The sequence below is a fragment of the Lepidochelys kempii genome, chromosome 8 (assembly GCF_965140285.1).
Source record: "Lepidochelys kempii isolate rLepKem1 chromosome 8, rLepKem1.hap1, whole genome shotgun sequence".
Lineage (NCBI taxonomy): Eukaryota > Metazoa > Chordata > Testudines > Cheloniidae > Lepidochelys > Lepidochelys kempii.
The window spans coordinates 94,978,915-95,002,450 of record NC_136387.1 but is presented as its reverse complement, the minus strand read 5'-3'; the positions used below and the strand labels follow the sequence as shown (position 1 = coordinate 95,002,450).

The following is a 23,536-nucleotide window of genomic DNA, read 5'->3' as shown; positions in this document are numbered from 1 at the left end:
CTTGTGGCTAGGCTCAGTACAATTGTGTGATACGCCTGAGTTGCCCTTGGAAAATATACTTTCCTAGGATCAAAGTACTGGGAAAATGTTAATTTATTATACGCTGGAGAACTGGAATCAGCTATTTCTTGTATGTGGTAGCAATACAATAACCCACAGTAGGACTGTTTGCTAGTTTGTAATATGTGTGCATAAAACCGCATGCACATTACAAGTATAAAATACAGCAACGTCTATTACATGCAATCACTGCCCAGGTGCATTTAATTAGACTGTTCTCCTTTGTGTATTTGCAGTGGCTCATGCACAGAAAAATCTGCATTTTTCTTCCTCAAGCTGTGAATGGTATTCTTTTTTTTTTTTTCTTAAATAATCCTGTAATATGACGCCAGGAAAGAAAAAAGGGGCAGAAACCTGATCTCAATGGATAAGTAAAACTCCAATTAATGTTTAACAAGCTGGAATGGTCCGATGGGACAACAGTGGCGTGATCCGGCACATCCACGCCCAAAAGATTTCGGGAAGCACGTGGAAGTCTGGAGGGGGGAAGTGGCCACACCGAGTGTGTGCGCGAGGGGAGCACTCGCCGTTCGCGAATCCGACTCAGCCGCTGCCGGAGCAGCCGGGGGAGCCGATCGCGCTCCCTGCCGGGGTCCCCACAGAGCTCAGCCCGCGCGCGCCCCCAAAGGCTCCGCGCGAGCCGGGTTCTCGGCTCCGCCTCGCGCCTTCGAGCCGGGTTCTAGGCTCTGCGGCCCCCGCTCCCTGGGTTCTCAGGCTCCCCGGAGCATGGGCCGCTGCCCCCGCGCTCTGCTGCTGCTGGGCACGCTGGCCCTGCTGGCCCCGGGCCCCGCCGCTGAGGATGAGCACGACGAGGACGACGAGCTGGCGCTGTCCTTCCCCTCGGAGGAGGAAAACCAGACGGAGGTCGGGAGGCAGCTGGGCTCGGCCGCTTTCTACAGGACGAACAAGGCGAGCGGCGTCGGGGCTGGCGGCAGAGCGGGCTGGGTCGCGGGCAAGGGGGCTGGAGCCCGCGGGCACGGGACCGGGGAGCCGCCTGGTGCAGGAGGGGAGCTTGAGCGGCGAGGCCGGGGGAGCCGCTTTCTGGCTCTGCCTCTGGCTCCTCGGCTGACCTTGGGCAAGTCCCTTAGCCGCGTGCGGGAGCGGGGGGGGCTCCGTTTCCCTGGCCCCTGCGCCTGGGCTCCCCCCTCTCCGCCGTGCGGCCAAACCTGAGCGGCCCCGTGGGGCAGGAGACTTGGGGCCGCCGCTGCGGGGCGAGGCTCAATCTGCAACCCCACCCCGCGGTAGGACTCGCCTCCCCCCACCCCCCCTCTCCTTCTGGGGGCAGGACTCGACTCCCTCGGGGGGCGGGGAGACCATAAGTGCTGGAAGGAGGGGTGCCCTAGCTTGAAATGGTTTCCATCATACACTAGTTTGGCTCAGCCCCCCCACTGTAAAAATGGTTCCCGCGCTGCTGGGCAGGCGGCAACTCTCTTCCCACCCCCAAGGCCTCCAATCCCTCAGGGGTAAGAGCCCCCACTTCCCCCAGGAGAGGCTGCCCCCCCGCAAGGGCAGGACCTGATTCTCCCCCAAGCCTCCCCCTCCAGGGGGACAGTTTCTCCCCCCCCCCCCCGCGGATAAAATGAATAAAACAAACTGTTGTAAAGAATCAAATGAATTTTGCTGGTTCTAGTTGCACCGCTGCTTGCCCACCTGCGGGACCTCCTGATAAAAGGTCTCTATGTTAGCGCTGGGTTGTGGTGGTGATCAGGTGGATCAAGGCATAAAGGAGGGGCAGAGACGGTGCCTACAGCCTCTTGGGCAGCAGGCGAGAGGCGACGGTGCCAGGGGATGGCAAGAGGGATGGGCCCATGCCACCTTCTTGGTGTGAGCTCCCTGGGTGTCCGTTGAGCGTCTCTTGTGTCCTGTGACAGCCAGAGAAATCAAATAAATAAAGCCACGCGCCCCCTGTTCTGGAGAGCGGCTTTGCGCTGTGGAGCGTGCGGGGTTGCAAAGCAGCCATGCTTGGGAAGGCACGTTGGTGCGCGGGGGCAGGCAGTGACTTGTGGCGCTAACTTGTTGCAGCTACGATGGGCTGGTGCCTTTAGGCTGTGGACCTGGCCTCGTAGTTTCTTTTCTACCTCTTTCGGGAGCAGGCTCTTAAGCCCTTTTAGAGCCAACTGCGTGACTTTAGAAACAGAACTCTGGGGGGACCCTTTTCTTCCCCTTGAGGAGGGGAGGGTTTGGTAAGTGATGCAGGGAGCTGCAGGTACAGAAAAATTTGGGCAGGAGGGCGGTTGGCTTGTCCTGAGAGTGTGGGAGGGTTCTGGTCACTGAGAGTGGAATTGAGCATATGGGATGGGGCTGGGTTGGTGTCCCACCTGCTGACCTGCTAGGCTGTCCATTTAACCCCCATTCTTGCCTTCTGCCTCCCCATGATGAAGTGGTGATTTCACACTGTTTGGGGACTTGGTAAGATGTTTTCTGAGTGTAATGCAGCTGCTGTGGCGACTGTGTCCATGCAGTTTAATGAGAAGTGTGGGGTATTTCATTCCCCTGTTAAGCTCTGAATGGACCTGGCACCTGCATCTCCCCATGACTACTTCATCTGCAGCTGCGAGAGCTCAGTGCCTCTCCATGAGAATAATACAGGCTCAGTGCATTCATGGTGTTGCCAGCTCTTGTAAATTCTTCTTCAAGTCCCAGCTCCTGGAGTCAAGTGATGATGTAAAAATCTCCCTTTTGTTTTGTAAGTTTCTAGCCCTTCCGGTTGCAGAGGACAGTTGGAAATGTTATCCACGTGGGCTCTGCAGACTCGAAAACCAGAAGCCAAAGAAAACCTAAATTATTTTTTAAAAAATCTCAGGACTGTGAAGCCAATCTCATGATTTTTGAGTAGTTAGGGCTCACAATACTGCATCCAGTTCCTTCCTTCAGATCATGTGTAGATTACATTACAAAATGAACTCTGCTGTGCTGATTAAAGTAACAGCTCAAGTGACTGAGCTTGCAGTGAGAATTTGAACAGCAGTGTTTGCTCTGTGAAGGTGCATGGCTTTGAAAAATCTGCTTCTGCTTGTTTAAATTCAGCACATGTGGAGATTACCCGGGCAGTACATAGTGGTGCTGAAGGAGGAAACTCATAAATCCCAGACAGAGAGAACCATCCGCAGGCTGCAAGCTCGAGCAGCGAAGCATGGCTACCTAACCAAAATCCTTCACATCTTCCAGGATCTGTTCCAGGGATTTCTTGTAAAGATGAGCAGTGATGTGCTGGATATGGTAAGAGGATGTTGCACTTCTGTCTTTTCAGCCTGCACTGGTTTTGTTTTCTGTTCGGAGGCATCTGGGGTAGGGCAGGCAGTGTGGAGAGTAGGTTTTTTTCCCAGTGGTAACAATTCTGTTTGAGGCAAGAACCATGTAGATTGAAAGGCAAGGAAAGCAGCATATGCTGGAAGTAAAAGGATACAAGCTAGAGAATGTTTGTCTGTCTAGATAGTGAGAACATCTAGAGTTGCAAGAGTAAGGATTAAAATACCCACTTCTCCATCCAAAAGTTTGCAAGGTTTGTAAATCCTCATGCTTCAGGGCATAAACTAATCTCTAATTTATGGGTTTAAAGAAGAAACTTTCCTGTGGGTTGATTATTCCATAACTGCCTGCATGAGGCTTTTTGTAATTTCCTCTGAAGCATCTGGTGCTGGCCACTCTTCAAGACAGAATCCAGATTAGGTGGACCTTGGGTCTGACTGTCCCTCCCCAATCTGACAAAAGTCATTGTGCTGATTTTGCATACCTGCTTTCCGATGCCTGCTGCTTTCTGTGGGATCTCACTGATATTTGAAACAAATTGTAAATGGTGGGTCTGTAAAACTCGGAAAGAATCCAAAGTAAGGTAGATCCAATCAGGAATCCAAGGTGATGCAAGTCCCAGGTACTCCACCCACATGGCTGGTTACAGACTTGTGGCTGCTAGTCATACGTCTTCGCTGATCAAAGAGCACGTGGGCGTAACTTGCACTTAAGCAGAGGCAATACAGTGCTCCTCTTCTGCGGAGGTGACTGTGAGAAGAACATGGGATTTCCCCAGGAGAAGAAATTCAGTTAAGGAGCTGTTTTACTTTATGTTCTCTCTTCACTGGGCTGCTACAGATTTAGGAGCCTGGGCCATTCACAAGTTCTTTGTTTTCGCTGCTTTAGGACAATCGTTTTGCAGTTGCAGATGTGGTCCGTCATGCTGTCAGGGGTCGTGTGAGCGTGTTGCCACATAGCGACTTGAGTTTGAGGTCTGAGGCCAGCCCTTTGCTCCCAAGGTAGCACAGCCACCCCTGGCAGAGGGAGTGCCTGGCACGGGTCTCTGTAATTCCCCTTTGCACCTGCCAGAGGACCTCAGAGTGCTTTGCTGAATAGAACCTCACAGAGCTGAGGCACAGAAATTAGTAAATGAATGTGGTAGAGCAAAGCCTAGAACCCGAATTCCCTGACAGCCAGATCTGTGCCTTAGCCATCAGACCATCCTTCCTATGTCTCTAGGAACCCCTCTGTGCCTTCCAGAGCAAGTGGCATTGATGAGCTCTGCAGGGAGCTGCATCCAGCACTGCTCCCAGGAACGAAGGGTCACTGTGGTACATGTGTACATGTGTTCTAGCAAGGGCTACAAAGAGCACAACCTTGGAGCTACAGGGACAATTGCTGGCGGTTTAGTATCTTGTAAGTGGCCACCTCAATGCATTAGGAGGCTCCTGCTCTCTACCAGCATTTTGTCTGTGGTTGCACCTCTGCTTGGAGCTGTCCCACCCTAGTGGAAGATACTGGTCATGTGGGTGAGGCTGGACAGTCTGGAATGGGCACATCAAGAATATTGTGAAACTCATTGTGACCATCATCAGTCGTAGAGCCAGGTCTCACTGGAAATCGAGCCTACGGCATGGCCCCGTCTCCCACGGTGTCAGTTCTTCGTCCCTTGTGCAGGCTTCCTTAGTACAGCTACGGGACAGGCGCTAATAGAGCTGGAATGCCTGGAGTAACAAACCCTGCTCTCAGACTCGGACTGAGGACTACTTTCTCCACTGCTGTGAACTGGTGCAGCGCCGCTGACTCCAGGGCATCAGTTTACACCCACAGATCGTTTGGCTCCTAATATGCAGCTCTGAATCTGGGATTGATTTGAGGTTGTTTTTTTTCCCCACATTCGACAAATAAAGCTCTGAGGGTGCGTCATCCTGCTGGTTGGGCTTTGACCAGTTGAGCACTCAGCCCTCATCAGCTTCAGTCGTGCAGCATCAGAGCCTAGGAGAGAGTAAGCCACCTGCCTTGGGCAGCTGCAATCTTTCCCTGGCCCAGTGCAAGGAAGCTGCTAGATAGAACAGCTGAGCGCATCCCACGTTGTTCCTGTTCTGCGTGGTGTGCACAGAGTACTCAGTAGCTAGGGTGTGTCCATGCCATCTCTCTGTGATGTTTCTTTTGCACAGGCTTTGCGGCTGCCGCACGTTGATTACATTGAAGAGGACTCCTACGTGTTTGCTCAGAGCATTCCCTGGAACCTCGGCAGGATCGTCCCAGCACAGTACAAGTCTGGCGAATATAACCCTCCCAGTAAGGGCTCTTCTCTCCCCCCCCCCCCTTATTTGAATTTATTTTAAAGGAGAATTCATGGGGCAGGAGATGATTTCTAGGGGCAAAATTGAACCCTCCAAATGCATGCAGAGAAGGTAGGAAACCTGCGCAAATGTAGTTCCAAGTGTGTGCAGAAAAGTGAGAGAACACGAATCTCAGACACAACCTTTCTTCCTACCCCAGGGGGACCGATGTCCTCTTCTCCAGGGAGTTTGTTGGTGTCTTTGGCACTCTGAGCTTTTGAGGGGGCGTGGCTTGCTAGGGAGGGGGCCGAGCCAATCAACTGTCTATGGTAACCTTCCCCTCCAAATCTGGGATACATTTACCATGTGAGGACAGGGCAGGTTGGCAACATCTGGAGCACAGCCCTTGGTCTACATTGTTTTCTCCTGCTCTTCCTGCAGGTCGTTGGCGCCTTGTGCGCGTCCTTAGGAGGATGGAGTTGAGAACCGAAGAAACTGCTATAGCTATGGTTCTGGGGGGCCAGGGAGCTTGCATAACTACCCTGGAAGTCAGTGGGAGCTGTGTGCATGCAGAGTTTGCAGGATTGGGCCCTATATAGGACCTGGATGGATGCATTGTTTGTTGTTGTTTCCCTTGCAAGCCACAGTTTGCAGGAATTGATAACTTGGCTGTAAAAATGTAGCCATGTGGTTTGTAAGATGGCAGTGCCCAGAAAACATTTGTGTCATCGGCTAGAGTGCTGGGCTGATGACAGCTACGACTGCTCTGGCCATAACGGTGTGTGTGCTTTCTGAGGGCATTGCTGCCTTTCACACTGACTGTGCCATGGCTTGTGTTTGGTAGATAAAGGAGATCTGGTTGAGGTTTACCTGCTAGACACCAGCATCCAGAGCAACCATCGGGAGATAGAGGGCAGAGTGTTTGTGACGGACTTCGAGAACGTGCCAGAGGAGGACGGCACGCGCTTTCACAGACAGGTGAGCGAGCCTGTGGGCTCTGTCAGGGTCCTGGGCTCTCATTGCCTGTGAGAGGAACAGCTCAGGTTGTAGTGATTGGAATGGGGCCCAGCTGACATAAGAGTAATGTGAGCATCCCAAACCCAGGGCAACAGAAGCATGTTGGCACCCTGCACAATTGCCACCCCTCTCTATAGGACTCTGCCCACTATTATGTGTTATGCTTAGCAAATCTAAGAGAGAGCAAAGGCTAAGAACACCTGCATCTCAAGTTCACAGCCCAGGGCCTTCAGTGGGATTAGATGGTTATATGGATAACGAGATTATCCAGAGTTAATGCAAAGAAAGAATTTTGGAAGGGATAAAACCTCATGCTTCAGGGGTTAGGCCAGTCTCTAACTACTAGGGATCAGGATCAAACCTTCATGGGGGGCAGATTGTCCCACGTCTTGAACCTTCCTGTGAAGCATCTGCTGCTAGCCACTGTCTTGACAGGATACTGGGCTAGATGGACTATGGGTCTGACCCCGCGAGCAATTCCTGTGTTACTTAGCAGCTGTATCACTGAAAATGGCTAATACGCTAGAGAATAGCATAAAAGTGTAATGATAGGAATGGTGGTAGCAAATACAGGGCCTGATCCTGCATGCACCAACATGCATGAGTCCCTCTGTATTGACGTCAGTGGAAGCACTATCGTGCGTGTGAGTGTTTGCAGGATTGGGCCCCAAGTGTGTGTATTGGTGCCAGTGAATGGGATGGTTCTGGAAACGTTCGCTGCCTTGCTTGACTTCCCCTCTCTGGCAGGCCAGCAAGTGCGATAGCCACGGAACCCACATGGCCGGCGTGGTGAGCGGGAGGGACGCTGGCGTGGCTAAGGGAGCCAGCGTTCGCAGCCTTCGGGTGCTGAATTGCCAAGGCAAGGGCACGGTCAGCGGGACCCTGATTGGTGAGTAAGAACCATTGAGGTGTGTAGTGTCTAACTCATGAGAGCCTGATTGGACAGTTGGGATTTTAGGGGCCGATTCAACGCCCACTGAAAGCCAACGCCTGTTGGCTCCTGTGGCACTTGGCTCAGGCCCATGGGGTCAGATTGTCAGAAGCGCTCAACTCCCATTTAGGCACCTAAGAAGTGGATTTTCAGAAGTGCCCCACACCCAATCTGCTGAGCTCTTTTGAAACTGACCTTTAGCACCTCACTGTGATGTGCCTCTGAACACTCTGTGACAGGGTGCACTCGCTGGGTTAACCGCTTTTCCTAACCTCACTGGAAGGAGAGCCCCTCCCGGAGAGCACCTCTGCTGGGGTTCTGTTGACTCATCCCATCAGCCTGCTCGCCTGTACTGAGCAACAGTTGCTGAGTCACCGAGTCTCTTTCCCTGTATTTTATTGCTAAGGATGTTTTCCGGAAAAGGATCTTGCTTATTTCCAGCTGGAGGGGAGAGCTGAATCTGACCCCCTACTTCCCAGCTAGCAGGATGCGAGTGAGTCATTAGTGCTGTCCTTTTCTGTGATCGGTTTCTGTCCGCTTTATTTGTGCTTGATCAACAGGCCTGGAGTTTATCAAGAAGACCCTGACTGCCCAGCCCTACACCCCTTTGGTGGTGTTGCTCCCCTTTGCTGGAGGTTACAGCCGTGTTTTGAATGCAGCTTGTCGGCTGATGGTGCAGACGGGAGTGGTAATGATTGCTGCAGCTGGCAACTACAAGGAGGATGCCTGCTTGTACTCACCTGCGTCTGAACCAGAGGTATGGGGCTAGGACACTGCTTTCACTGACTGAGTGGGTACTGAGAGACCTGGCTTCTATTCTTGACTCTGCCACAGGTTTGCTGTCGTCTGGCCTTGACCAAGGCATGTCACCCCATCTGTGCCTAAGTTTCTTTGGGTGTAGAATGTCCTGCCCTTTGGACAAAGCGTGCTATGGGTCAGAGTCCCCACCGCAGTTTGTTTGGTGTGGGGAGGGGGCCCCGAAGCACATCGCTCCTGCTGGAAGGAGCTCTGGGCTCCTGGTTATCCCCACCCTTGCAATGAACTTTGAGTCTCCCTGGGGAATTATATCGTCCTAGTCATTTACAATTCCTCTAATCCTGAAGGAGGGGCGTGGTTTTGTGTTCCTGTGAAGGCAAAACATTATTCAATAGTTTTCACCCTGGTGAGCAGGAGGAATTGTACAGGCTGGGGTGGATTGGTTTGGGACTTTTAATGCAATTATGGACAATCCGTTCGCTGCTGACGTCCCAGTTGACTCGTGTATTGTGCTCTAACCCTCAGGTGATCACTGTTGGGGCAACCGACTTCCAGGACCAGCCCACCTCCATGGGAGCCTTAGGAACAAACTTTGGCCGGTGTGTGGATGTCTTTGCCCCGGGCGACGATATCATAGGGGCCTCCAGCGACTGCAGCACCTGCTTCACTTCCCAGAGCGGGACGTCCCAAGCTGCTGCACACGTGGCAGGTGAATCAATTGTATTTTTTAAATGCAGCAGTAGCATCAAGCAGTAGTGGCTCTGTGACCGTGTGCCTAGCAGGGTAAAAATGAACCATCCCCAGCAAAGCACATTACGTTGACTAGCACAAGTGCAACCTGGGCAGAACTGGGTTCTATCGCACTTCGGGGGTGTGGTTAAAACATGAGTCCTAGCTCCTCGGACGGGAGCGGGGCGGCATTGGACTTGAGTTTCCTGTGTTACCTGGGGAAAGTCACTTAAGTTCTCTGTGCCTCAGTTCACCATCTGTGACACTAGGATAATAGTCCTTTGTCTATGTAGCTCAGTGGGGCAGGGGCTATCTCCTCTTATGTGTTTGTACAGCGCCTAGCGCAATGGAGGCCTGATCTCCACTGGGGCTTCTAGGCTTTGCCATATACTAATCGGTGCTGCAAAGCGGAGCCATGTTTTATCCCCCTCAGGTAACAACTGCTGTGTCTCTTGTAGTAAAGACAAGGCAGGACTTGGTTGCAGTCAGGTGATTTGTTTCTGAGGCTGCTGGAAGGTGACCAGAGTCATGCAGTGTAGGTGGGGCCCTACAGACAAAACAGGCATCATGCTGCCCCAGGGGAAGGCGTAAGATAAAACTACAGTACACAAGGCTGCAAGCAGTCAGTGCATGGCCTGATGCTACACTATTTGACAGCCATGGCCCAGAACTACCATTGGTATGGACTGTGAGTATATCTACACTGCAAAGAAAATCCCATGGCACCAAGGTCCAGAGCCTGGGTCAATTGACTCAGGCTGGGGGCTAAAAATAGCGGTGTAAACGTTCCCACTCGGGCTGGAACCAGGGCTCTGAAACCCGCCCTGCTTACTGCATTTCAGAGCCTGGGGTCCAGCCCAAATGGGAACATCTGTGCAGCAATTTTAGTCCCACAGCCTAAGCCCTTGCAAGCCTGACTCAGCTGGCCCGTGCTGTGGGTTTTTCTTTGCAGTGTAGACGTACTGTGGCATCTGGGCCACATCGGGCAAGGCCCTCCCTGTGCTGTCCATCTACATCAGTACATCAGTTTTTGCCCCCGCCCCATCTCCAGCCTTACAAAGCAGCTTCATGCAGATCCATGCCTGTGCCCTGATTAAGCAGTGGGAAATGCCCGGCTGTGTGCTGTGATCTAATAGTGATGTGTCTTGTGGATTCATTGGCCCAAGGCTGAGTGCTGTTAACTGTCAACACGTTTCCATCTCAGACCATAAATACACACGCTCTGTCCTAGTGGGATTGTAGAGTATGGGTCCCTAAGGGATGAACAGGCAGGGGAAGAAGAGAAAACGTTTACGATGAGGAAAGAACGCTTTCAATTAGGCGGCAGGTTATGTTAGGGGAAAATAGTCTCAGATGGCAACAGGTTTTTTCGATACTAGGTCACTAACATTTTTAACGGGAACATTTAGGGGAGTGAACTGGTTTTGAAGCTGATGCTGTGGAGAGGAGGCTGCGGGGACCTGTGGTTCCCTATATGATTCTTTCCTCGTGCACCTCCCTCCATCAGGCTGCTGTGTATCAGCGAAGAATTAAATGAAGAAGAAACCTGAGCTTGTGCATTGAAATGTTTCTGCCTGGAGGTGAAGTTTAAGGATCTCAAATGTGGGATCCCGTCGGGAGAATATTGGTTTTGCAAAGCAGAACTTCCTTCTTTCCTGATGAATCGCAGGGTGAAATGGAAGGCCGGCGCTGCACTGGAGTATGACTGAAGGGGCAGCATGATATCCATGGTGTGATGAGGTCCAGTCCCGAATGGAGAGCTCATCTGGTGCAGTGTCGTCAGTGACCCAGTAGCCACGTGTCACAGATCCACAGCGTCTGGTGCATCCCCCAGCCTGGCAGTGACCCCTTTGGCAGTGACCCCTTTCATGGGCTGGGCCCCAAGGACTCCGATAGAGCCACAGGGGCAAGCCCGTGGCCTCCGAGACTCTGCAACTGGGCTTGTAGGTGCCAGTGATCCATGGCTTCCTGCAGTGAATCCATCCAAGCCAGACTCCTTTGGGAGGCTTGTACGGTGCTCCTTCAGGGTGCCGTGATTATTTGCAGCCACCCTAGGCCGGCTCTCCAAAACAAGCTAACAATTTAGTTGGCACCTGTCCTACAGCATCGAACAGTCCTTTGGTTAGCAAAGAGAGGAAAAGGTGAAGACAGAGTCTGGCTTGGCCGTGGTGAAAGCCATCTTGTCTTGCTCTCCGAGTCTCTGTCCCTTTGTCCTTGGCCCCAGGTCTGTGTGTGTGTCTCCAAAGGCCAGCTCTTAACCCAGGCACCTGGCACCTTCTCCCTTGGTTCGCCAGCTGCGGCTTTTGCTCTGCTTCCTGGCGAGGGGTGGGGGAAAATCTCCTCCCTCTTGGTTGCTAGTTATGAATGTTCTGGCCATTGGGGTTCCCACTCTCTTTCTGGATCCTCCATTGATATGGGTCGGTCTCAGCCAGTCCTTAGATGACCCATTCATACCATCCCCAGCAGTTATGTGACTCAACACTTAATGTGCTCTGTTCTATCCCAAGAGTAGCTGTGTAACCTTCACTGTTCGTGCACAGCAGTGCAAAGCACAGGGGGAAACTGAGGCATGCATAGGCATCATAAAAATATTCCCAACATTCCCTCTTCATTACACCATGTGACGATCACAGCCTCAGGTACTCCTGTATGTCTGCTCCAAGGACAGTGCACATGTCATTCACGTGATCTCAGTATGGGTCTTTGTCCCCTGCTAGTGGTTGATCTACAAAAGAGGCTTGTGAGCTGACTATAGCTAGTAGGGGCTAGGCTGGGAAGTAGAAGATCTTGCTTTTAGTGTGAGAGACCTGGGTTCAAACTGATGATCCATGGTAGGTGGTCAGGTCTCTATCCCCCTTTGAAATGTGCCTGGTTCTGAATTGACATAGCTGCAGTGCAAATACAAGTGTAATGAAGACTTGGTTTTGGTGACACAAATTCTGCAATGGCGTTGCCAGGTGTAAGCAGACCTGGCACCTGGAGGTGTAATCTAAAGCAGACACGCTGCTGCCTGCCTGTATATTCTCCAGGGCTTTCTATATGCATTCTCACCTTCAAATCCGCATTTTAAAATCGAAATGGCGTGTGTGCGTCTCTCTTAGGCATCGCAGCCATGGTTCTGAACACTGACTCTGCTCTGACGCTCTCTGAGCTGAGGCAAAGGCTAATTCACTTCTCCACCAAAAACGTTATCAATGAGGCTTGGTTTCCTGAAGGCCAGAGGCTGGTCACGCCCAACAGAGTGGCAGGACTGCCCAGCAAACTCATGGCAGGTAAGTCACGCACGCTTCCTGGGGCAGATGTGCAGCCAAGGGAGAGGCTCAAGGTGACAGCATTGCCGTGGTACTAAGGCTGAGCTGTGCATGACTGAAACAACACCCACTTAGGGGCTGGAATTCTCTTCTAAGGATACGTCTACACTGCAATGAAAACCACACAGATGGCCCGTGCCAGCTGTTTAATTATGGTGTAGATGTTGGGGTGCGGGGGCTCCAGACCTTGGGCTGCAGCCTGAGCCAGAGCATCTACATTGAAATTAAACAGTCCCTTAGCACCAGCCCGAGTCAGCAGACGTGGGCCAGCTGCGTGTTTTTAATTGCATTGTAGGCCTAAGGTAAGTTATCCCTAGTGACTTGACTGTGCTGGATTTGTGCAAAGAAAGTCACGTAGGGTTGCCATGTGGCTGGTTTTCAACCACAAAGTCTAGTCAGAAAGGGGACTGAAAAGATGTACTGACTGGACACCAAAAGCCCAGTGGCAGATGAGACGCCAGGTCATCAACCCCCACCAGTCCCTGCTTAGCCGAGGCTGCTTCCTACCTGCATCTCGTGGGCAGGCAGGCAGCAGGCTCCTCCTCAGGCCGCAGCTCCCATCCCAGCCCCAGAGCAAAGGGAGCCCAGCTGCGCAGGGGGAGGGAGGAGGAAAGGATCAAGCGACTTGGAAGGGGGAGGAGGGAGAGCAGCGAGCAAGCAGGGGGCGGGGCCTTGGCGGGAGTAGGCAGAGCAGGGGGCGGGGCCTTGGGGGGACTAGGCAGAGCTGGGGCAGGGCAGAAGGGTCCGGTTTTCAGAAGTTGGCAGGGAGTCTGTGCACGTAGAGAGCGCAGCGGGGCTTGCTCTCATTCTGAAACCTCTTGTGGTCAGCGATACGTGCTGCTTGGTGCAGAACCGAACCTGCTCGTTGCCGTTTTACTTACTCACGTGACTGAACGCGGCCCCTGGAGCATTCCATGTGCTCCGGAAGATGCGGCATCGACGGGAAGCAAACCTGCTGCCCGGAACTGATGACTGAGCCGTCCCTTTTCAGGTGAGCAGTTGTACTGCCGCTCCGTGTGGTCTGCCCCGTCCGGGTCCACTCGCTCTGCGACAGCTGTTGTGCGCTGCAGTGGGAACGAGGAGATGCTCAGCTGCTCAAGCTTCTCCACGAACGGCAAGCGGCGAGGAGAGCGTATTGAGGTGATGCTCCACGGCGGGGAGGTTTGGGGTGCTGCAGTTGGCCCTCATACATCTCATGTCCTGTTGAAATCTCTCAGGCCGTTCCTCAGGAGGTACATAGGTGCCTGACTCCCATTGATTTCAGTGGGAGTCCGGCCCCTAAATATCTTAGCATCTAGGCCTCTGTCTAGGACCCAATAGTCCATTGAAGATCCCACCCATCAGGCCTTACGCAGACAAAACCTTCCAGCACTCCAGAGGCATTTGGTCTCCATCAGGGCTGTCGGATTTGTCCCTTAGCAAATAGTGTGTGTGGGGAACAACCTCAAGGCTCCTGCAGCTTCCGTGAGCAGGGACTAGAAACGTCGGAAACGTTGCCTTACAATGGTGCCTTCTGAATTGTAGGTTCATGGAGGCAGGAAGCAGTGTGTGGCTCACAATGCATTTGGCGGCCATGGTGTCTACGCTATAGCGAGGTGTTGCATTTGGCCCAAAGCTGACTGCCAGATTCAAACCAGCTCCCAGACTGCAGATGGTACTTCGACACCTGGAGTGGGCTGCTCCAAGGAGAACCATGTTTTGACTGGTACGGTAGGCTGTCTTGCTGACAACAACTAGAGCAGCAGTACTTGATCCAACCTTACTCTCTGCTGTATGAGGCTGGACCAGCCCATTCTGTTTATAAGTGAGATACCCAATTTAAAGGAACTCTTGGGAGTCTTAGGGTTAATTCCAACTTCTTATAATTTATCAAACGCCCTCTCCGCCTAGTCACCTGTGCAATCAGAATAATCCTACTACATTCACTTGGGAAGTTCAGTTGAATATTTAGAAAGTACTTAGAGGTCCTTGGATTAATTTATATCCGTGGTCTTATTTTTGTGCCGTATAGGCTGGTTTGATAGTTCCTAAACTAAGCAGCTAGCTGATACTTCAGTTTCTGTTCCCAGTACTTCATGTTCTCCTTGTATGGGAGATTGTGACACACACATTCCCTTAGCATGCTGACAGGTTCAGTGGCTCAGAGCACCTCTCGCTGTTGTTTGTGGGTTCCAGTTCCTGGATTTCTGGTGGTTTGCAAAATGAATAATCTGTTAGCCCTGATGTTCAAAATTAAACACCCTGCTTAGGTCACAAGTACAATTTTTGAGTCTTGTCTTACCCTCTGGAGTGTATTTGCCCATGTATCACAATCGCCATGCTGGTTTGACTGACATTGTCCACCCTGGAGTGGCCTCTGTTGGTGATATCCGGGAGCATTTCATACCCAGTTTTAGGTGCGTTGGCAGAGATGCTGCCCCTACACCATTCCATGCTATTTTCTGCTTCATGTTTTTAAGAGAAACTTATTTCCCTGACAACTGATTGCTCACAAGAGCAGGCTCTGAGCATTCACCTGGAAGCGTTCTGTATTATTGGCAGGTTGTAGCTCCCATTCTCTTGCTGGAGAGTTTAGTGACAACGTCAGACCCGTTCTAAGGATGGAGACCGGACACCACCAATGCGTAGGTAGAACGGACGTGACCTTGCATGTTTCCTGCTGCCACGCCCCCAGCATTGAATGCCAGGTGAAGGAACATTCACCCGTGGGCTTCCAAGAAAAGGTATGGCAGAACCAATCACAGTAGGTATTTTCAGAATCCTTTTGCTAGCTGTCTATTGAAATCGTTCTTACCACATTCTAACGGTTCTTCATAACCCCCCCGCCCCCAAAGCTGCTTTACGTAGCATCACTCCAGTCATTGAAATAAATGGAGCTGTCCCTGCTTACCCCAGTTCTCAATCGTACCCATATTAATATTTCCCCACAAAGAGTGATTCCATCCCTCTTCCTGGTAGGTGGCAGTGTCCTGTGATGAAGGCTGGACTCTGACAGGATGCAATGCGTATTCCTGGGGGCCCGGCACCCTTGGCGCCTACGCCGTGGATGACACTTGCGTGGTAATGAGTGCTCTCGCTGGCAAAGGGGCAGCGGCCATCGCCATCTGCTGCAGAAGCAGACGTTTGGAAAATGACAAGCACGTTTCCAACTACAAGTGAGGACAGTGCCCATGGCCACAAGGCGCCCCTGCTGAGACGAAACTGACATCACACCAAAAAAGACACATTCCAAAACCATCACCTTTCCAGATTCCAGAGCTGAGGCCACTACTCCCAGTTCGGTCAGGGCTGATCGTGATGGAATAAGAATCACTAATTGCTTGCAGGTGGGAGTCATAACACATCTAAAATGCAAGGGTTGTGGTGTCTGGAAATGCTCAATCCCAGCACCCTGAGGATGAGATCACCCCCGGCCCCTTCCACAAGACCTCCTAATTTACTGCATATGGATTCTAGCAGGGCGACATTTGGCAAGAAGTCCTGCCCACCAGTTTGTAAGCATATTTTGTTTCTATTATCAAGCAGCAAGGTTATAAACTCAGTGTCAGTCAAGTGGTTTGAGGGTGACCGAAGAAGGTGTATTTACTGCACCAGGTCAGCAAGCCCTTCACTGTTCTTAGCTGTGGTTGCTAGGTACCTTGGTTACCTCTGCAGCATTCTGTGGGTATTTGTGTTACCACCTCTTCCTTTTTCTGCACTCGGGGACGGATTCTCCCTCCTGCTATAGCCCCTGTGAGCATCTGTGGCAGTGAGGGGGCCGTGAAAGCCTTGGGTTTGGCAAGGGGACAATTCCTCTGGCTCAGGAACTGGACTTATGTGGCTCTCTCTAGATCCCCTAGTGCAGAGAGTGAGGGGTGTGGGTGAAGCTGTAGGGGCTGCCATTAATGCGATTCTGGCTGGCACAGTCTCCCATAGGCAGTTCAGCTGCCTAAGCTGTTTCAGCCTTGGCAGCAACACCCAATCAGGGTCCAAAATGTGCCTTAAAGCCACTGTAGTCCCCCCCTCGGGCTCAGACTGATCCTCCAGGAGGCGTAGCACAGGGCCCTCGCGCTCTGATTTGCGATTAGCCAAAAACCCCAGCAGGAATTTTAATTTTTTTTGTTTCTAGTAAAATCTCTTGTTTTCTGATCGTTCTATAGCGTCTTTCCTCCAAGCAGAGCCCCAAGTGCCTTACAACCCCCGCTCCAGCAGTTGTGGCATTGAAACGTGCAAAGTGAAGGCCTCTGTGCACAACAGAGCCGTGCGGGCAGTGCCATGGATTCCCCCACCTAGCTGCCGCTGAGGCAGGTGAGGTCTGGAGAGGGAATTACCGCCCACCCCCAGGGAAAACCCACCAGAGAGGAACATCAGGAAGTTAGCCCCACTGTGGCAACAGCAGGAATTTGGCCCAGGCCTCCTCTGGGTCTCCTAGTTAGCAGTCCTTTGCCTCCACAGCACTCCTCCCTGGCCACACCATCCCCATGCCCGGATCACTCAGTGTGGGGAGGTTCTCTCTGCAGGTCCAGAGATTGTGTATGAGGCATAGTGCCCTTCGTCCGGGGACCGTTTCCTTCGTTAGCTGAGACCAACCACATGAGGGTCAGTTCTGATTATTTTTGGGATACAGCCTTCTGGCCACTAGGAACTGGACTGAAACCATCACTTCACCTTCTCTAGGCCCCCGCAGCAGGGATCAGGTGGTAACAACCAATCCCCCAGTGATGAATGCAGTATGAATTCCTAGGAAGTACATTAAAGCTAATGGACATGATCTGTAGTTTAGCCAGGCTTGGTTTATCTCTCACTACAATCCCTGACCCCACAATGCATTGTTTATGTAAACATTTATAGTACAAAAGTGATCTTTATGGTGTAGTCACTTGCATCGTCAGTTTGGCCAAACCAGAATCTCTGTAACCAAATGCACTGTTGGGGGGGGCTTTTTTCTTTACTCCTCAGATTTCAACTAGACCCCCTCAGGGCTAGCTCATCTAGTTTGACACTCTTTGGAGCTTTAGCTCTCCCAAAAGGTAGCCTAATAGTGTGGCAAATAGGCCCTAGTTTACTCTTAGTCAAGCTTGCAACCTCTAGTTTAATTGCTTGCTTAATCAGATTTTAATCTGTAAAGTTAAAGAGTTTTTGCTGCTGCTTTGTTAGTTTTTTTTTTTTAAAAGAGCAAAAGAAAGTTGAAGTGTAAATGTCGACCTCCTGTATTGCTTTAACTGGTCTCCTTTCGGGTCCTCCCTTCGGGGAAGTTTATATATTTGAACTAACATGCTGTAATTCATTACCAGTTTTTTTTTTTTTTTTTTATAAAGAAAGCTTTCATAGTACTGGGGTTTTTACATTTGTATCTTGAAAATATTTATTCTGAGTTTTATAAACAGCCCATTTGATAATGGTGTCTTTTTAAAATAAAAGATGTATGCCACTGCTTGGAGTTCATCTGTGTACTCAACCGTCTTAGTGTAAAATGGCAGGAGATTAACCGTTGTATTCAGCATTGTGAATGGGCATCCACCACCCAGGGAACTTGCATGGTGCTTGTCTCCTCTCCTGTCCAAGCAATGTGGATGGCTAAGTAAGTCACTCAGGTACACAGGAGGTTAGACCAAGTACAGGACAGCAAGCAGGAGTCCTGGCCCCACTAAGGTATAGCTGCGCTGAATGAAGCTGGGAGCGAGCCTCCAACCACACGTAACCAAGCCAGTGCACTAAACCCAGCAATGTGGACAGTCCAGCTTGTGCTGGAGCTCAGGCAGGCTTGAGAACTCAAACGTTTGCCTGAGGCAGAACATCTACAGCGCTACCTGGAGCCTCTAGTGCACAGCTGCTGAGTGGGGCTGGAAGGGTCAACTACAGCGTAGACCCTGAGTGACGGGCTGAGAGCTTGGACACAGTAGCTGTTCTGTGCTTCCATTACCCTCTCTTACAGGGTAGCATTACAGAGCCTCTGAGGAGAGGTACTAGAAGGGCAAAATTATCTACCCGTACCCTTCAACTACTTGTTAGCCCATGGGAAGAATCAGTCACTTCTGCTAGAGGAACTAACAGTGAAGCTCTTCTACACAGGTACCTACGATAGCAGTAGTAGTGAACAGAAAGATTAGACTGCAAGAATGAACTGCATAACCTTCCTGTTGGTTTGTGTTAAATGAGGCCTTAGATGGAAAGTTACCAGTTAATAAATAGCACATCGTTGTCCCTCTGATTAAATTAATTAAAGGCTTTCACAGATTTGCTTCTATTCATTCTACTTATAAGCTGCTTTTACCTATCCCTAATAAAGCTAACCTAAGAACATTTGAGCTGTTGTCTCAAATAGAAGTAAACAATATCAGATAAGCGCTCTAATTTAGAAGTACATGGAGTTTTCATAAGGGAACAGTTGGGCTGTTTTAATGTGTAAAAGGTTTGAACTTTAAACTGACTTGGATACTCAATCGGACCATAGCCCACAAATGAGCTGGGAAAATGATCAGTTTGAATTACAATTGCCTTGGCTAGGATTTTCTGAGAAGTCCGTTATCTCACTTTGGTGCACTAAATAAAATATATCTAGCAGGACTTAACCTGCATTTAAAGAAGGGTGGCTGTGGTAGTTTGCTGTTGTAAGACGACGAGTAGGGATGCTATGGGGTTGGGAAAGGCGGCTTCTATGATGTAGCATCTCTCCAACTTCTGCTTTAAGTACATGCAATGCAGTGTGCTCTGCAGGGGGAAGAGAAGAAGATAGCAGCTTAGCATGGAGGCAGCTGGCATCTGCACTCAAATTCTTGGACAAAATTCTCTCTTCTCTCTGCACCCTAAAACAAGGAATGACTCTATTGCACTTATCTCCCCCCCCGACAGGAATGAAGCTGAATCTGCTCCTTTGTGCTGTCTAGCATTAAGGCACAATTTCATCCAGTGTAGAAGACAGATTAGTTTGACTAAGCAGGTAAGTGCGCTAGCTAGGGAACTGACCAGCGTCAAAAGCCTGGGTTGTCGGTGAGAACACCCGAGTCTTGGTTATGCCACATCTGAACACAGTACAGGAAGACTTTCATCCACATTATGATAAAGCACCTCCCCAGGGAATTCCTTAAAGACATGAAAAGCAAGGATTGTTCTACATAAAGGGGTTTAATTTGCTCAACTAAACTGCAAATCACCCATTTGAGGACTGTCATGTGAGTAACATTAAGAAATCAAAAACACTCAACAGATTAGCCTTATTACAACCTGAGATGTTTCCAGCACTTACTCAGTTTCCTTACAGATATTAATCAGTTTTAATACAAGATTAGCCCGTGCCTACCTGTGCCAAAAACACACCCTATGGTAGAGTGCCAGGATTCTTATTGGATTGTTGCAAAGATCCAAGGGGGGGGTGTAATATTTTTTTTTAAGCAAGCAGGGACAGCCTGCTCGATTTTGAACTCAGGACATCTAAATCTGAGGGAAAATAGGAAACCTTTTCACTTCAACTTAAAACTACTTAAGCAAGAAGGCTAGAGGGCAGAAAACATTGCTGGTCAGTAGGATGCTCCTTAAAGAGCAGAAACGGAATGAATAAAAGCTCAAAAAAGGGTATGGAAAATTATGTGCATTTTATTGTGCTAATTGGACCATTTCACAGCTTACTCAAGGAGATCAAAATTGGTTTTCCTAAATGATAGGGAGAGCAGTGAATAATTGCCACTGTGCCTGAATAATAGAACAGTAGCAACAGGGGCAGCTCTTCCTTTAGAGGCCCAACAGCAGCATTACCCGTGGCAAATTAGTATTTTCTACTACCCTGAGGCATGCTAGGGCACTTCAGAGCCCTCGGACAAATTCCAGTATGATGTCTGCTGCTTCCTGGTTGATACATGAGCCAAGTGCATCGCTCCATTTGGTGAAGGGGTGAGATAAGAGAAAGCACTCATAATGCTTAAGCCCCTGAGAAGTGTGGAGTAATAGCTTGCTTGGAGATCCAGATAGTCAACTGGTAAAGCACCAGTATATTTCACACTAGTGTACCGGCTCAAGGTTTTGAGTAAGTAATTAACATGATGGGACATGGCAGCCTTGATCATGCTTGAAGATTAGAACAGTTTCTTCTCAACAGTGCAGAGGGGCTTTGCTGATTAGACCATTCATCCGCAGGGAGTAGGCATCTGTCAGAAAGGGTTTTGTTTCCTTAAGAAACGTAGCATTGCAACTTACATACCTGGTTGTAGCTATTGCGTCTGCTCTTTCTACAAAGAGGAAGACCTGGCGCATATAACAACAAATACGATGTCTTTTTGTTTCCTGCTTTTCATGTAAATTCTTTCTTTGAACCAGCATAACGAGAGTACGCAGAATCTCACTGTTTTATGCATCACGCACAAACTGAAGTGAGTATAAGGGCAAAATCTGGCCCTCAGATTCAGGCAACTACCAGCTAATCCTACTCTGTGACAAGCAAAATATTCACAGATTTAGGCAGTCTAATCAAGTGACTTTATTCTGTTGTAAGAAAGCAGGGTGGAATGGTGCAGATGGCTATTACACCTGTCTATTCTTGTGCTTGCAGACAGCCACACTATAAGGGTGTGCAGTAGAATAGCACTGAAAGTAATTCACCTCTTTCAAATTAGAGGTCATCTTATGGGGGCTGTCAAAAAAGTATCAGGATAATAATCTATCGCTCATTACCTCAAGGATTGGCTATGGGAGAGTTCAAGGTCAGAGGATCAACCACATGACAGCACAGCTTTATGAACAATCTGAAGACTGCCCTCGTTTTCTGGGAAAGGAATAACTTTATTCCACTGACCAGGAGTCCCAGGACTGTTCATCAAGACGGCCTATTTTTAACAGCGCTAGTGTCTATGCATTAGTTGGACAGATCCATCCCCAAGAGCGCATAGGCAGCCTATGGCTGCTCCCTTACTGAGCATACTGTAAGATGTATAAAAACATTTTCATCCAAAATACTGGCAGTAAAAATTACAACATAGAAACACATCACAATTTGCACACACAAAAAGCTACTTTTGTCAAACGGTATTTTCAAACCCCCCCCAAAATCATCTTCAGCAGGTTCAAATGACAGCAGCTGGAAACCAAAGTACTGAAAATTATAGCCACTGACTTCGTACCAGCATGAGCAGAACCATGAGAAGTTTGTATTGATGTGGAATATACAGTGGTGATCTGAGCCATCTTGGTGCAGTTTTGCAAGTGATGCTACGGTGGCCTGCAGTAACAGAGGGCGTAGTTTCCATAGGAAATAATAGGGATTTGACGTGACAATTGATGCTGGCCCCTGGGAACAACAATGACATCACATCACCACTGTATATGGGCTATTTCTGAGATGATTTATGACCTGTTATGAAGTAATAGGGAAGGTGGGGAAAGAGGTGTCAGTGAGAAATGAATTATTTATTCAAAATTAATTTAAAACATCACATTTAAAATTTCCCAGCATGTTATCAGAAACATTTATAAAATCTGCTAACTCTGCCATGTTTCAATGATGGCATTATTTTGAAAAAAAATATCCACTACAATGCCATCCTTATTTGGAACACGCAGTTTCTGACCCGGGTTCTCTAACCGGCAATAAGTTATAGAGCTGTACAACTGAAATCCTATCGGATGGTTGCTTCAACAATGAAATGACTGGTTAATTTCCAGATTAGTGCACAATAGTGAAAAGCCATCTGCCAGTTCTTGTTTTGACAACAGTACATAGAAGTAAAGAAAAAAGGCACTTTTTGGCTGGTTGTGCCTTTGACTTGGCAAATTTATCCATTTTGGAGGTACGCAGGCACTCCTTAAGATTGCCCCCAATTCTGTGCATTATTTTTTTAAAGTAAGGCAGAATCCATAAATAAAGGCAAAAGCAGTGCAGACAATGTGAAACTGAAAATGCAAAATGTACAAATATGAAAACTCAATTGGCACAAAAGAAGCTAGTATCCCGAGCTATCAGAAATGACTGAATTGCATTCAGCATGGAAAACAAAACTCCGCTCATGTAGTTCAACGGGTTTCCAGTTATTTAGGAGCCAATAAACCTAGCTGTGGCATTTTAGATGTTGCCTGCGCAAGTGACAATACAAAGCCAAATCATTCTTTCCCTGCATTAAAATTATTATAAAATCCACACAACAATGGCTCCAACTCACTCAAGGAATTATTCATCATATACAACCAATACCAACTTTCTCAGTAACTTCAAAGCATAAGCAAATGATTGCAGATCACATGATTAAGACTACAGTTTATTCAATATGTCTCCAAGTCTTAAAAAGATGATTTAATGGAGTCAAACTGCAACAATTCAATCTTAAAGTGCTTTTTTTCTTTTTAAACATTAAACTTTTTTTTAAATCCACCTATGTCATTTCATACACACCTGTTACTAGAGAAAACAAAGCTTTTTTATTGCTCTTCCCAATTTGACATCAGAAGGTTATCAGAAAAAGCTCACCAATTCCAGAGTTCTTGTGCCAAAGTCATTCTAGAAGGAATCACAGTCCTTTCAGAGCTCTCTTAGCGACCCCTCTGTCAGGCGCTATACAAACCAGCGGGGAGACATATTAAATACAAAGGTCCTTGTGTAGACGGATTCTTAAACTAATATTTTACAATGTAAGTCATCACACATCTTCACAGAATTTTGAATATTCCTATTCAATATTATCAGAAAGAGTAAAAATTTGCCCCCCATACCTAAAGGCAGACTGATTTTTTTCTGTATAAAACCCAAAAGAATCTTTTTTTGCAGCATCACAGAAAAAGCAACAGTTTTACATTCACTCATTTAATGTTCACATAATAAAAATGTCAACCACTAGCTTTTTTTGAACTTGATAAAATCTTCCTGACAAACTTTCATCCTGTCTGGACAATCACACTAGCTACCGCAGGAGTTCTTTGCAGCATTAAAGTTCCTAAACCTTCACAGATGAAGAATGCTTTTAACTCTGAGGGAAACAAAATTCTTCAGGGTTGCCACTGATTCTTAGAAAGCATTCTCTCTCCAGTCTCCTCTGAAGGTGTAAGCGATGGGACTCCAGTTTCAAAAAGGTGCCAGGTATTAAATATTTCGGTTTAACTCTTGCTCTTGAGTTCGTAGATATCCTTTAAGGGTCAACGTCGTCAAGGTCACTTTTAGGCTCACCAATCATCATGGGAGACTCCGAGCCCTTTCAACACACAAAAATAATGACGGTAGTACACACATTGTTCTTTAAAAAGGTATACAGTGAAACGTT

General features: G+C 48.9%; 2 protein-coding genes across 5 annotated transcripts in view; one reads left to right on the top strand and one right to left on the bottom strand.

Annotated features, from left to right (window-relative positions):
• Nucleotides 1-448: 448 nt before the first annotated feature.
• PCSK9 (proprotein convertase subtilisin/kexin type 9) lies at nucleotides 449-17,819 on the top strand. The gene is given in 13 exon segments (XM_073357596.2): nucleotides 449-673; nucleotides 676-969; nucleotides 3,088-3,279; nucleotides 5,469-5,592; nucleotides 6,421-6,554; nucleotides 7,341-7,482; nucleotides 8,085-8,281; nucleotides 8,806-8,989; nucleotides 12,111-12,281; nucleotides 13,312-13,460; nucleotides 13,845-14,025; nucleotides 14,862-15,043; nucleotides 15,279-17,819. Coding segments are annotated over 13 exon segments (2,361 nt in total). The 5' UTR covers nucleotides 449-463; the 3' UTR covers nucleotides 15,480-17,819.
• The window catches only part of USP24 (ubiquitin specific peptidase 24), a 111,776-nt gene continuing 105,784 nt past the window's right edge, over nucleotides 17,545-23,536 (bottom strand). For all 4 annotated transcript variants that reach the window (XM_073357590.2, XM_073357591.2, XM_073357594.2 and 1 more), the window contains one exon: nucleotides 17,545-23,467. In XM_073357590.2, coding sequence (XP_073213691.2) covers nucleotides 23,405-23,467 — 63 coding nt within the window. In that variant the 3' untranslated portion in view covers nucleotides 17,545-23,404. The remainder of the gene's footprint in view (nucleotides 23,468-23,536) is intronic.